The following is a 14,032-nucleotide window of genomic DNA, read 5'->3' as shown; positions in this document are numbered from 1 at the left end:
TCTTGGTATTGAGGGATGTGTGCCTTGGATGCATGACCCTTATGGTTAAATAATTCCTGTTTGGGTAACTAGAAATAATCTGTTTGGTTTTTAGTAGTTTTTGTGTGGTCATTTTGTGATACAGTAGCCATACACATAGTTCCATGCAAGTAGAGCTGCAGGTTGTGGCAGACCCAGTAATATAATATACAGTAGTATATAGTACGCTGGCTAAAGCGTGGGTCCTGAGTCCGACTTCCAGGGACGGAAATGTGGTTTCACCACTTGCTACCCCTGTATCTCTGCTTCTTTCTTTGAATAATGGAGACAGTCATAGTACTTATTCCATAGGACTGTTGTGAGGATAAACAAATAAAAAGCACTTATAACAGTTCCTGGCAAGTGGCATTTATTGATGATTCACCGGACCTGCATAGACATCCTTCGGAGCACGTTTGCTCTGGAATACAGAATACTCTGAGAGTGTTGCAGTTACACGCAATTAATTCTGAACTTAGAAACAAGTGGCAGAGCCACAGTCTCTCTGTAAGAGGGAGAAGGGCTCCAACTTCCACTACAAAGAATGTGGGGAAAAGTCAGGTTTTGTCTTTGTCTCTATGGCAACCTCTTAACCCCAGCATTATCCATTCATTTACTCATCTCTAGCATCATGGATAAGAACACCAGTTCTGGAGCTGAGTTGCCTGGGTTCAAATCCTTTCTCTACCTATAGGGAAGCTAATCACATGCTGAGACAAACAGAAAATCAGGTACCAATATTTTCTTAGAGGTTAAATTTTATATTTAATAAAAATTCAATAGTGAACATGGCATAAGTCAGAACTTTGTTGAACTTCCATTTTCTCGGTGAATTTGTGTCTAAATTGACAATCATTCTCGGAGAAAAGCTCTACAGTTTTTTCATTGCTGTGGCTTCAGTCAAGCCCCGACTCTTCCTCTCACTAGCTTTGTGACTTCAGAAGCTATTTGATATCGTTAAGTGTTCATTTTCTCATCTATCAAATGGGATAATAATAGCACCAACCTCAGATTCTGTAAGATAACTCATAGGAACTACCTCACACAATGTCTGGGACATAAAGACTGTTCATTTTGTGTTAGGTGTCTTTACTGTTCTTTCAGTTAACAAATATTTACCGAGCACTTTTCATGTGAAAAGCACCTGATGAAGGACACTAGTGAAATAAAAGGACGTTATCCTAGAGTTGGGAGAAGGATGTGCTGACGGGATTCAGAGAAAGACATTGCCTAGGTTACTTCTCCACCTGAGGAGTCTCTCTATTCTCAACAGAGCTAATGGAATGATATGGAAAACAACACAAATATGGTTAAAGCAAGCTAGAGGCAAATGGGTGGATGTACACCCCATTAATCCTGAGGGTGCATCTCTAACTGAAACGCCGCCAAAGGGCCGGGGTGGGTTGGAATGAGATTATGAGAAAGCTTGGGGATGCTGGTTCGTGGGGTAATAAGTGAGTATGGGTTAATCCTGTCTGCTGCACTCAGGAATCCTGTTCCACTGGAGCCGGTCCTGGCCATGGCCCTCTCAGCACAGTAGCTGTCGATCACTGACAGTGCCTTGATTCCAAGGTGACCAGAGGAGTCAGACACCTGTGTTGTGCTAAGAACCAATGGGCTTATGGAGTTGGTAGGGTTGCTGGAATGATCTTTTCCTTTGGTTGAAGCAAATGTTCTCGAAGATGAAACTAACCAAGAAGTCCAAACCCCAACAGCTTTGTAACCTCCAGTTTGAATTCATACCACATTCTTGGGGTTAGGTTATACCCAAGAGTCTTTCCAGAGGCAGAAGAAAGGACACATAGGATGAGCTAGGATCTTGAGGACTATCATTGATACCATGTCTGGGGACAACCCTGGTGTTCACTAAATACTCTCACACAAGGACTGAATGCTAAACTCAAGGAGGTTGAGTCCGAAGGGAGATTCCGTTTTCAGGCTGTCCACATGAAAGTGGGCAGACAGGCTACTCTGGGGCCTGGTGAAAGCTGAAGAGCTCCCTTATATACATGTGTGCGCAGGTTGTGTTCAAAGACGTTCACCATCATCAAACAATAGATTTTCATCCCATGTCATGGATAAGAAGCCAGATGCAGACAGAGTTTAGTGATTTTCCATAGACCCAAAGCTGGTTCAGGGCTCTCTCCATTATACCAGCCTGTCTCGCTTGCTGTTAGAAAGCTTCTCAAAGCAGAAGTTAAGAGCTTTGTTCGGGCCTGGCTGGGATGATATCAGATTATCATGGAATCCATGGTCTTTAGAACTACCGGTCATAAATAGAAGCGAAGAGCCTGCGGAAACTCAAGATGCCAAGATGAAACATCCTCTTCTGGAGGATGAGGATGGTGAAGCAAGTCTCTTGATGAGACCAAGAGTGCAAGCAGAGAAACAATAAAAGAAGTATAGCAGCACTTTCCTGAGACAGTTGGGCTCATTTTGTCTTAGGACCTTAAAGACCTTCCTGAGGACAGGTAGGAAGTAGGATTCAGGCTCAAGGTACACTGGGCAAGAAAGAGGGTGGCAGAGTTGGTGGGTGATCACCCCCCCTTCCGCACACACACCCCTTGGCGCACATCCTTTAGTCCTCAGTCTGGACGTACATCTGCACGGGGTTTTCCTGCCACTGAGGCAGACAGGCCAGGCTCGCAGCCACTTCCTTCTGGACGGGCCAGCCCCAGGCCTCAAAGAAAGGAGCCAGATTCTTCTGCACCCTTTCAGAGAACTTCTTCACCCACAGATTCATCTTGCCAGTGTTGTCTTTGGGGATGTCAGAGAGGGTCTGGTACTCAGCAAAGAGCTGGGTGAATGGCTCCCATCCAAAGGCCTCCTGGAGCTGGAAGAGAAGGAAGGGGCAGGATGAGGTACAAGTGTGTGAAAGTACCTGCAACATGCGTGTCCACGAGTGCATCTCATTTCTGGTACTTTCTTTCCCTTAATCATTCACTAGCTTCACTTCTTTGCTTGCCCTCATCTCCCCATCTCAACCCTGCACATAAACACAATCTTGTTGGCTCATTCCACTTCTTGGCCACAAACCCTGTACCCCCTGAATGTAGTAGGGGGCTACACGAGGAACCGAATGGCTGAAAAGAGGTAAATACTCAATAGATGACAGTTATCATTATTATCTCTATTTTAGAAACTTATATCCCCAGTTCCTAAGTGTTTTCCCATGTGCATCAGACAGGTTTGAGCCCGACCGCAATGGGGATTGAGAACTTCCGACACCTTCCAGACATAATGAACCCTTGGTTTTTTTCTCTTTTTCAGCCACCTCAGAGCTGTGACTGTTTTCAAGGCAACTGTTTTTCTCTGTGGAACACTGCCTTTGGGGCAAAACAAGGAAGAAGCAGGTATGTCACAAGGGGTTCAAAATGAGAGTGACTTATACTTTATAGGGAACAGCCCAGCTGAAAGCCATGGGCAGGAGACTCTGACTTGCCAGGATTATAGAGATTTAGAATTAGCAGGGATCTTGAGGTTTCCGAGACCACCCCCTTTTATGGAGGAGAATCGTCTGACTCTGAGGTGTAAAAGCCCGAGGACAGATGGCATTTTGATAGCCTCCCTCTGACCGCACTGTTGTGCTCTCACTGCTTGGCCTTTGACAATCGTCCTGCTCATCTCTCTTAATTAATAATCAACAGATTAAACATTTATCACACATATAACATTAAAAAATATCTACAGTGTGCCAGGTATTTCACTAGGCAAAACGACTACGGCTCTTGTTTTTCTGGAGGTCACTGGTCAATGGGAGAGACAGACGTGTAAGTAAACAAATTACAAAAAAAGTTGGCTTGTCAAGGAGATGATGTCGGGAGAAGAGGACAAGAGAGCTGAATTTTGACAGGTGACTTGACAGGTAACAGACAAGGTGTTCAAGCATGTTTCAGCTGCTGGAAGGAAACGTGAGGAGGTATAGAAGCGAAAACAGCAAGATTCGTTCATAGTGGGAAGCAGCTCGGTAAGCTGCAGGATAATTATGGAGATGGGAAACTGGGAGATGGAGCTGGAGGTGTTGGCCAAAGCCTGATGTTAAAGGGCCTTCTGCACTCAGCCGAGCAGCTTCCATTTTATTCTGTGTGTGAAGGAGAACACTTGACGAGCTTAAACGTGGAATATGCAGATTATTTTGGAAGTGGTGTGGAAGATGGATTGTAGGTGGTTGAAGCAAGATGCTGGAAAAACTGAGGAGGCTTTTAACACAGAAGAGGATACTGAGGACCTGTGCTAAGGCAACAGCAGGGGAATGATGGGGAGCAGACCTCCCACAGGTGAAGAAAACAGAAGGTATCGCTCTGTCCTGGGACCAAGGCTCAGACTCCAAGGCGAGGGGTCTTCCCACAGCTTTTGCAAAATGACATTCATGGTGAGTGGGTCAGTAGGTAGGGTGGAATTAGGGCTTTGCCTTACACTTCCGTGGCAACTACCACGTAAGGTCTCTTTCCCTGTAGACCCTCAGACCGGCTCTAGAAGAATCCTGAGCTGATGCTACACAGTTATCTCATTGACTGGGGCTGTCTCACACTCACTCTTCAGAAAATAAGTGAAAAAAGAAAAAAAAAAATCAAAGAGAGGGTTCAGAAGTGCAAAAGCCTGGGCTTGTCATTAGCTCCTGATTTTAGGTTCTGGGTCCATCATTTAAATGTGTGACATTGGACAGGATGCTTAAACTCTCTAACTCAGTATGTGCCTGTAAAAAGTGGGCAATACCCACTATCTAAGGAGTCATGGTAGACAGTATAGGAGATCTGATATGGGGAGTGGCTTTGACAACTTGAAAATATAAAAATTTAAAGCAGGATGGGGGAGGGGAAAGGGATTTACGCTTATTTCATAGGAAATCGACTCACTTTGGGACTTCGGTGTTCTTCTGTTGGGTTGATTATGTACTTATTCATTCTAAAGACATTTTGGGCTCAAATGGGTGATGGAAATATGAGAATCTCGTTGACAGATTTACCTCCTAAGAGGCCTTCTTGTTATACAGTTGCCCCTAACACATCACTGTAATTATGAAGGGATGCAACACTCACTTGACCCATAAAACTAAGGTGAGGGAAAAGAAAGCAAAGCAAAACAATCAGCATTTCCGAGGCACCTGCCAGGGGACAAAGGACAAATGAGTGAGAGGGAGAGCTGTGACTCAGTCTTAGGAGTGTCTTACTCAGAGCTTCTGCTCTTGACCGACATACCCAGAGACTGTATTCTCTACTTATTTTCTTTTCACAGTATTTTTCATTTGCTCTTACATATCATCACAAGACCACAGTACGTGAGTGGGACAGGCACCATTATCTCCATCTTAGAGATGTGTGACCTGAGAAGCACTGCCATGCAGCCAGGGGAGGTGGTGGGCCCAGACTGATGGCGGTGGTGAAGGAGTTGGAGAGCTCCTGGGATCCAGGATGCGACACGACTGAGGGTCTAGTGGCCCCCGTCTCCCTGAATTTCAGTTCAGTACCTTTAGATACGTTTCCAGAGCTGTCCACACATTCCAGTCATTCAGGGGCGCTCCCTTTCCCAGGTGTGTTTTGATCCTTTTCTCTCGTTCTGAAGGACTCAGAGCTGGGTGGGCCTGAGCCCTGGGGATGTGCAGGACCGTCTCGTGCACATAGACTGACCAGAGGTTGCAGGTGGCCTCGGTGGTGTGCGGGGGGAACTCCCACCCGTGCCGCTGCTGGTTGTGGCCCAGCTCGTGGATGGCACCCCACAGACCTCTGCTTCTCATGCCCGTCTCACCGATGAGCTCCTGCACTGACTGCAGGTGGCACATGATAGGGTATCCTGAGTGCATCCAGCCTGGGGACGCAAGAGGAAGAGTGAGGCATGGTGGGCGTGGTCCCCCCGAACCCATCTCCCTTCATTCCTCTCCATGGGGTAGCTTTTCTCGTCATCGTGGCTGCCACCAGAATTCCGGAATCTCCACGCTGACTGCAAAGCAGATGCTTTCTTTGACTTGGTCTGAAGAGTCCCTACCCTTCTTCCCGGCCTCCGCACTGGAGTGGTGCCTCTCCCTCTCTCTGGCCCCCCAAATATTAACACTTTATGTAGTCATTCTCACTATAATTCAGTGCTTCCTTCTGTGTGAGTTTTCTTTGCATGTGAGTCTGCAACATTAGGTCCTGTGTCTGAATTTGAGATCCTGAGGCCAGGGCAGGGCCATTCCTTCTCCTATGTAAACTACTGTTGGCCAGATTTATACCTTTTAACAGTGAAAATCTTGTGTTTTTTTGAAGGTTAGAAAACAGGTCCAGAGGAATTTTCCACATGTTGGAACCAGATTTCCTTTTTTTTTTTTTTAAAGATGGCCTTCTTTCCTCTAAACCACTGAATACTTAACGTAAACCTCTTTATTCTCTCTTTTCATTGCCAACACTGACTTACGTTTGAAGGAGATATTTCTGTTTTAAACTATCCTTGAAACAGTGTCACTGCCATCTTGAACTCCTAGTACCAATTTTTCTGAGACTGTTCTCCCTCCTGTGAAATCTGACGCTTTAGATGAACATGATTTACCTTTTCGCATGTAAACATCTTTTCATCTCCATCAAAGTCCATGTCTTGAACGTCTTTTTTCCCTTACTTTACTGGTAAAATTATACCTTACACATATCGGACGTTTAAAAGAGGCAAAATAGATGTCAGCAGAAGGAAGGAAATAACAAAGATCAAACAGGAAATAAATAGAGATTAAAAAAACAATCGAAAAGATCAATAAAACCAAGAGCTGGTTTTTTGAAAGGATAAACAAAATCGACAGACCCTGGCCAGGCTCACAAGAAGAAAAGAGGGGACTCAAATAAACAACATAATAAATGTAAGAGGAGAAATAACAACTGATATCACAGAGTTACAAAAAATCACAAGAGAATACTATGAACAGTTATATGCCAACAAATTGGACAACCTAGAAGAAATGGATGAGTTTCTAGAAACACAAATTGAGTCAAGAAAAAAACAGATAATTTGAACACACCAATTACTAGAAGTGAAGTAGAACCTGTAATTTAAAAAACTCCCTACAAACAAAAGTCCAGGACTGGACGGCTTCACAGGGAAATTCTACCAAACATACAAAGCAGAACTTATACCAATCCTTCTCAAACTCTTCCAAAAGATGGAAGAGGATAGATAGAACACTCCCAAAACCATTCTATGAAGCCGCCATCACCCTGATACCAAAGCCAGACAAAGACACTACAAAAAATAAAAAATAAAAATAAAAAACTACAGGCCAAAAAAAGGCAAAATAGTAAATAAATGGTGTCCACAGACTAGGAGCATCCCTCTGGAGCACCCACCGGCTGAGATCTGCACATCAGCAACAATCCTCTCTGGACGGAGGAAAGGAAAGGGCTGGGCTGCCAGCCTGGCTATAGCCCGCATCATCTCATCCCAGAGGTGGAGTAAAGATTCGGGGTCCTCCAGAGCCTGGAGGTCTGCAGTTGGCACCGTCAAGATGATGTTGTCTGTTGCCAGCTCTCCCCAGGGAGCTGTGCTCTCCTGGATACGCCTCTTCCACTCCTCCAGGGATGTCTTACCTGGGATAAAGGGCATGGAACCTGTCACCCACTTCCTCAACTTCCCCTGAGCTGAAAAACACAACTGGAACTCCAGGAGGAGGACAATGAAATGATGAACTACTATCATGCAGGTCTTTGTGCTGTGAAGTGAAGGACAGGCCCCCAGACCCTTCCCTCTGTTCTGCCCTGACGTCTCCTGGACACAGGGTGTCCCTCATCTCCTGCCTCCACTGGCACCTCAAACAGTCCCTCCTCCTCCTGTGCACCAGTCTTCTTCCCTCCCCTCCTCCAACCAGCCCATCAGCACCCCAGCACCCCCGGCCCTCCCACTCCCCAAGACGTTCAGTCCACTCACCCAGCCTGTAATATGGGGCAGGCACAGCCCTCTTGATGGTGACGGACACGGGGCCCAGTTTATTGCCCTTGGGCACGATGACATAGAGAAGCCCACCCCAGAGGCAGGAGATTGACCGTTTGGTCCTATCCATGCAGCACTGGTGAGTCACCACAGGGGCTCGAGACAGCTTGCTGGCACTCGTCAAGTCATCGGTGTGGCAGCCAATCTGTACCTGGAGAGGCGATCCCACCGTGTGTGCTGTGGGTGTGTGGTACTGTGTGGACGGAGGGTATTAAAAAACTCCAGCTTCCCCTTTCTATGAGCAGTGCATGCAAACCTGTGAGCTTTTGGCACTCCCAAAATCGTATAGACTGAAAGGTACGCAGAATCATTTTTCTAGGGATTTAAGCAGCTCCACGATGGACCACCATCAGGCAGACCAGGCATAGCTCCGAGGCTGATACTGACTAGGGTCCCGTGGTGCCTCTGTACCAGGCAGAACCTGGGCTCTCGCTCCAGGGTTCAAACCCCTGAGATGATTCCGATGCTGGGAATGAGGCAGAGGGAGTCTTCCTCTGCCCTTTGTGCACAGACAGGAGGCCCATCCAGAGGAGTAGGGGATGGGGGATGGGGGAGGACTGGTTCTCTCCCCGCTTTGCCTCAGCCTCCCCTCCTGCTCAGGTAAATTGAGTGCATTCTGTCTGGAGTCCTGTGACTGCTTTTCTTAGGTTTAATGTAAGTGAGCTCGAGAAAGGAGACTAACCCCAAAGAGACCCTTACTTTGATAGGAAGTGACCCTCAAAATTGAGACAGGAAGAATTTTCATTCTGCGTGACGGCCTGTTTTTGTGAGTGACGGGGTTAAGTACACCCTTCAGCGATCAAGGTGAAGAGGTAAAACCCAGAAAGGCCATGTGGGCGGATTGAGTGAGGTTCCGAATATGCCCCTTCCCCTCATACCCCTGTTGGGAGGTGGAAACCTGAGGGCTTGTGTTTGAGGACTGGATCTGATGTTAGGAGATCGGGCATCTTCAGTCACTCCCTTAGGCTCCCTGAAACTTAGCTGTTTCATCTGTGAAAGCTGTAGCGTGGGCAGAACAATGCCTGCCTGCACCCCTGGAGGAAGTGCCGCGAGCTGGATGAGAGTGCTGTGTGGCTCTGAGATGTGGCGGTGGTGTGCTGGCCTTACCTTCAGGCCAGCAAAGACTGCAGCTTCAGGCAAGGAGACTTCTGCATTTTGTCCATTTGGGAGGTAGAGCCCCGTACTCACCCAGGAATCACCGCTGCCTGAGAAAAGCGGTAGGAAAGGCTGAGTTATTCCCCCACCTGACTCTGCCCCACCTGGAACCTCACAGCCCCTCCCAGAGGTACAGCCCTGCCCTGTGCACCTTATCTCCTCCATGCTTCTCGCATGCATCCCACCTAATCCCTGAGCAGAACCCCAACCCCTATCTCCTGGGAAGTACCTGTTAGAGAATGGAGCTGGCCCACCTGAGCTTCAGCACCTGCAATGTCCTGCAAAGCTCGCTGGCCCCACCTTCCCCCAGGTCCCTCATTCGGTACCTGGGTTGCTTCCATCAATCTCCACTGTGATGGCGTGTTCTGAGGGGTACGAACTGGAGCTGCAAGACCAGGTTCCAAGCCCCTGTGCCAGCTGAGAGCAGTCTGTGCCGGAGCGTGCCAGCTCCGTGGCCAGGCAGAGCAGTGCAGCCTCATAGGAGTCACTGGCAACTGGGTTTTCCCTGCTCACAGCTGGGAGGCCCGACAGATGCAGCATCTTCCTCAGGAGCCGGTGCAAGGAGGCATAAGCAGGGACCCCCTCTGCGGGGATCTGCAGGAAGCCCGCCCCATCTGCTCCCAGTTTTGCCAGCCAGCTCTTTTCCAAGGTCCCACCCCCATGCTTCACGATAAGCTGGAATTCAGACAGTGCCTTGCGGAAGTGGTAGCTCTGCTTCTCAGGGGTAGGGACAGGGAAACAGCCTGGGTCCAGAGTCTGAGCTAGGATACTGAGGCCAAAGCAGTTGAGTATGATGTTACCAGGGAAACTAGCCAAAGTGGAGCGGCCGGGGTTCTGGGAGGCCCACCACCAGGCCTGGCCCCCGATCAGCAAGCCCCCACCCTCAGCCACAAACTCCTGCAGCTGCTTAGCCTCCTTGTCACTGTAAGCCACACAGCAGTAGACACTCAAGTCAGCAGTCAGGTGGGGCTCCAGACTGCATTCCAGGCCATGCTCTGACAGCAGGGCACACAGATGTTTTAGACATGTGTTCACCCCAACTTTGCTCGTCTGGCCTCTGGCCAGCCAGCGCACAGCATTGAGCAAAAAGGGCCCCATCTTGGGCGTACAGAGCATGCCCTCGTGGGCAGCCAGAACCACACGGCCCCGGCCATAGCGGGCAGCTGCCAGGAAGCAGCCGAGAGAGGCATCTAAGCCCAGGGGGAAGGCCAGCGCCCCATGCACCAGCAGCTGCGAGGGGATTCCTCCTGTCTTGATGTCCAGCTTTGAGATCCCTTCCAGGAGCTCCCGCTGATCCTGCCTGAGGTCCTCCCCAAACCTGGAGAAGAGACAACGGTAGAGGAACAAAGGGGCTACAGTCAGTTAGTGAACCACTGAAATGAGCTCACTGAATAGAGAAATCTGTGTGGGTACAAAGATACACAGTTCATGCCAATCTTCTTATTCTCGCTAAGATTTGAGATTTGAATCACTCGTGTGACCCGCTTTATTGCAGTGGTCTGGAACTGAACTTGCAGTATCTCCGAAGTCTGCCTGTTACTGAACATACAAATGAATTGTTAGAAAAATGGATCTATTATTCTTAGAGAAAGTAGTCCTACTTAGACATTTTTCAGAGTAACATTTCTGTAAAAGAAGGCAGTAAAAATCAAATCCCCCTCTCCACATGCTAGCACTGATCTAGGAACATGTTACAAGTAAACTATTTAATACTACACTTGAAGATTTATACAAACTCACTCTTTTTAAAAATTGTCACTTAGGTGATTCTAACGTGCAGCACAGAAGGACGGCCACTGCAGGCCAGCTTCTCCAACTCAGAAGGCACTCCAGCCGTGTGGCTGACAGGGTCTTGGTGCTCCGGCTGGGTGTCGGGCCTGAGCCTCTGAGGTGGGATAGCTGAGTTCAGGACATTGGTCCACCAGAGACCTTCTGGCCCCACATAATATCAATCAGCGAGAGCTCTCCCAGAGATCTCCGTCTCAGTGCTAAGACCCAGCTCCACTCAATGACCAGCAAGCTCCAGTGCTGGACACCCCATGCCAAACAACTAGCAACAAAGGAACACAACCCCACCCATTAGCCAAGAGGCTGCGTAAAATCATACTAAGTTCACAGATACCCCAAAACACACCACCGGACGCGGTTCTGCCCACCAGAATGTCAAGATCCAGCTGCATCCACCAGAACACAGACACCAGTCCCATCCACCAGGAAGCCTACACAAGCCACAGAACCAACCTTACCCACAGGGGTCTGACACCAAAAACAATGGGAATTACGAACACGCAGCCTGCAAAAAGGAGACCCCAAGAACAGTAAGTTAAGCAAAATGAGAAGACAGAGAAATATGCAGCAGATGAAGGAGCAAGGTAAAAACCCACCAGACCAAACAGTTGAAGAGGAAATAGGCAGTCTACCTGAAAAAGAATTCAGAATAATGATAGTAAAGAGGATCCAAAATCTTGGAAATAGAATGGAGAAAATACAAGAAACGTTTAACAAGGACCTAGAAGAACGGAAGAGCAAACAAACAATGATGAACAACACAATAAATGAAATTAAAAATTTTCTAGAAGCAATCAGTAGCAGAATAACTGAGGCAGAAGAACAGATAAGTGACCTGGAAGATAAAGTAGTGGAAATAACTACAGCAGAGCAGACAACATTAAATGTACCAACATTCAAATTATAGGGGTCCCAGAAAGGAAGAGAAAAAGAAAGGGACTGAGAAAATATTTGAAAGGATTATAGTTGAAAACTTCTCCAAAATGGGGAAGGTCATAGTCAGTCCAGGAAGCGCAGAGAGTCCCATACAGGATAAATCCAAGGAGAAACATGCCAAGACACATATTAATCAAACTACCAAAAATTAAATACAAAGAACAGATATTAAAAGCAGCAAGGGAAAAGAAACAAATGAATCCCCATACGGTTAACAGCTGATCTCTCAGCAGAAACTCTGCAATCCAGAAGGGAGTGGCAGGACATATTTAAAGTGATGAAAGAGAAAAACCTACAACCAAGATTACTCTCCCCAGCAAGGATCTCATTCAGACTTGATGGAGAAATTAAAACCTTTACAGACAAGCAAAAGCTAAGAGAATTCAGCACCACCAAACCGGTTATACCTAGGCAGGAAACACAAGAGAAGGAAAAGACCTACAATAACAAACCCAAAACAATTAAGAAAATGGTAATAGGAACATACATATTGATAATTACCTTAAATGTAAATGGATTAAATGCTCCAACCAAAAGACACACACTGGCTGAATGGATACAAAAACAAGACCCATATATATGCTGTCTACAAGAGATCCACTTCAGACCTAGGGACACATACAGACTGAAAGTGAGGGGATGGAGAAAAAGATATTCCATGCTAATGAAATCAAAAGAAAGCTGGAGTAGCAATTCTCATATCAGACAAAATAGACTTTAAAATAAAAACTATTACAAGAGACAAAGGAGGACACTACATAATGATCAAGGGATCAATCCAAGAAGAAGGTATAACACTTGTAAATATTATGCACCCAACACAGGAGCATTTTAATACATAAGGCAAATAGTAACAGGCATAAAAGGGGAAATCGACAGTAACACAATCATAGTAGGGGACTTTAACACCCCACTTTCACCAATGGACAGATCAACCAAAATGAAAATAAATAAGGAAGCAGAAGCTTTAAATGATACATTAAACAAGATGGACTTAATTGATATTTATAGGACATTCCATCCAAAAACAACAGAATACACATTCTCCTCAAGTGCTCATGGAACATTCTCCAGGATAGATCATATTTTGGGTCACAAATCAAGCCTTGGTAAATTTAAGAAAATTGAAATCGTATCAAGTATCTTTTCTGACCACAACGCCATGAGACTAGATATCAATTACAGGAAAAAAACTGTTAAAAATACAAACACATGGAGGCTAAACAATACGCTACTAAATAACCAAGAGATCACTGAAGAAATCAAAGAGGAAATTAAAAAATACCTAGAAACAAATGACAATGAAAACACGATGGCCCAAAACCTATGGGATGCAGCAAAAGCAGTTCTAAGAAGGAAGTTTATAGCAGTACAATCTTACCTCAAGAAACAAGAAAAATCTCAAATAAACAACCTAAAGCAATTAGAGAAAGAGGAAGAAAACAAAATAACCCCAAAGTTAGCAGAAGGAAAGAAATCATAAAGATCAGATCAGAAAGACATGAAAAAGAAATGAAGGAAACAATAGCAAAGATCAGTAAAACTAAAAGATGTTTCTTTGAGAAGGTAAACAAAATTGATAAACCATTAGCCAGACTCATCAAGAAAAAAGGGAGAAGACTCAAATCAACAGAATTAGAAATGAGAAAGAAGAAGTAACAACTGACACTGCAGAAATACAAAGGATCATGAGAAATTACTACAAGCAACTATATGCCAGTAAAATGGACAACCTGGAAGAAATGGACAATTTCTTAGAAAAGCATAACCTTCTGAGACTGAACCAGGAAGAAATAGAAAATATGAACAGACCAAATCACAAGCACTGAAATTGAAACTGTGATTAAAAATCTTCCAACAAACAAAAGCCCAGGACCAGATGGCTTCACAGGCGAATTCTATCAAATATTTGGAGAAGAGCTAACACCTGTCCTTCTCAAACTCGTCCAAAATATAGCAGAGGGAGGAACACTCCCAAACTCATCCTATGAGGCAACTATCGCCCTGATACCAAAACCAGACAAAGATGTTAACACAAAAAAGAAAACTACAGGCCAATATCACTGATGAACATAGATGCAAAAATCCTGAACAAAATACTAACAAACAGAACCCAGCAGCACATTAAAAGGATCCTACACCATGATCAAGTGGGGCTTATCCCAGGAATACAAGGATTCCTCAATAT

General features: G+C 45.9%; 1 protein-coding gene across 1 annotated transcript in view; it reads right to left on the bottom strand.

Moving 5' to 3' along the window:
- Positions 1-367: 367 nt before the first annotated feature.
- The window catches only part of TCAF2 (TRPM8 channel associated factor 2), a 28,223-nt gene continuing 14,558 nt past the window's right edge, over positions 368-14,032 (bottom strand). The window contains exons 3-8 of the mRNA XM_059073479.2: positions 9,447-10,438; positions 9,073-9,170; positions 7,903-8,116; positions 7,326-7,565; positions 5,486-5,823; positions 368-2,851 (exon numbers count right to left, since the gene is read on the bottom strand). Of these exons, the coding sequence (XP_058929462.1) occupies positions 2,597-2,851; positions 5,486-5,823; positions 7,326-7,565; positions 7,903-8,116; positions 9,073-9,170; positions 9,447-10,438 (2,137 nt within the window). The 3' untranslated portion in view covers positions 368-2,596. The remainder of the gene's footprint in view (positions 2,852-5,485; positions 5,824-7,325; positions 7,566-7,902; positions 8,117-9,072; positions 9,171-9,446; positions 10,439-14,032) is intronic.

This window comes from Kogia breviceps, chromosome 9, assembly GCF_026419965.1.
Source record: "Kogia breviceps isolate mKogBre1 chromosome 9, mKogBre1 haplotype 1, whole genome shotgun sequence".
Lineage (NCBI taxonomy): Eukaryota > Metazoa > Chordata > Mammalia > Artiodactyla > Physeteridae > Kogia > Kogia breviceps.
This window is presented reverse-complemented; position numbering and strand designations above follow the sequence as displayed.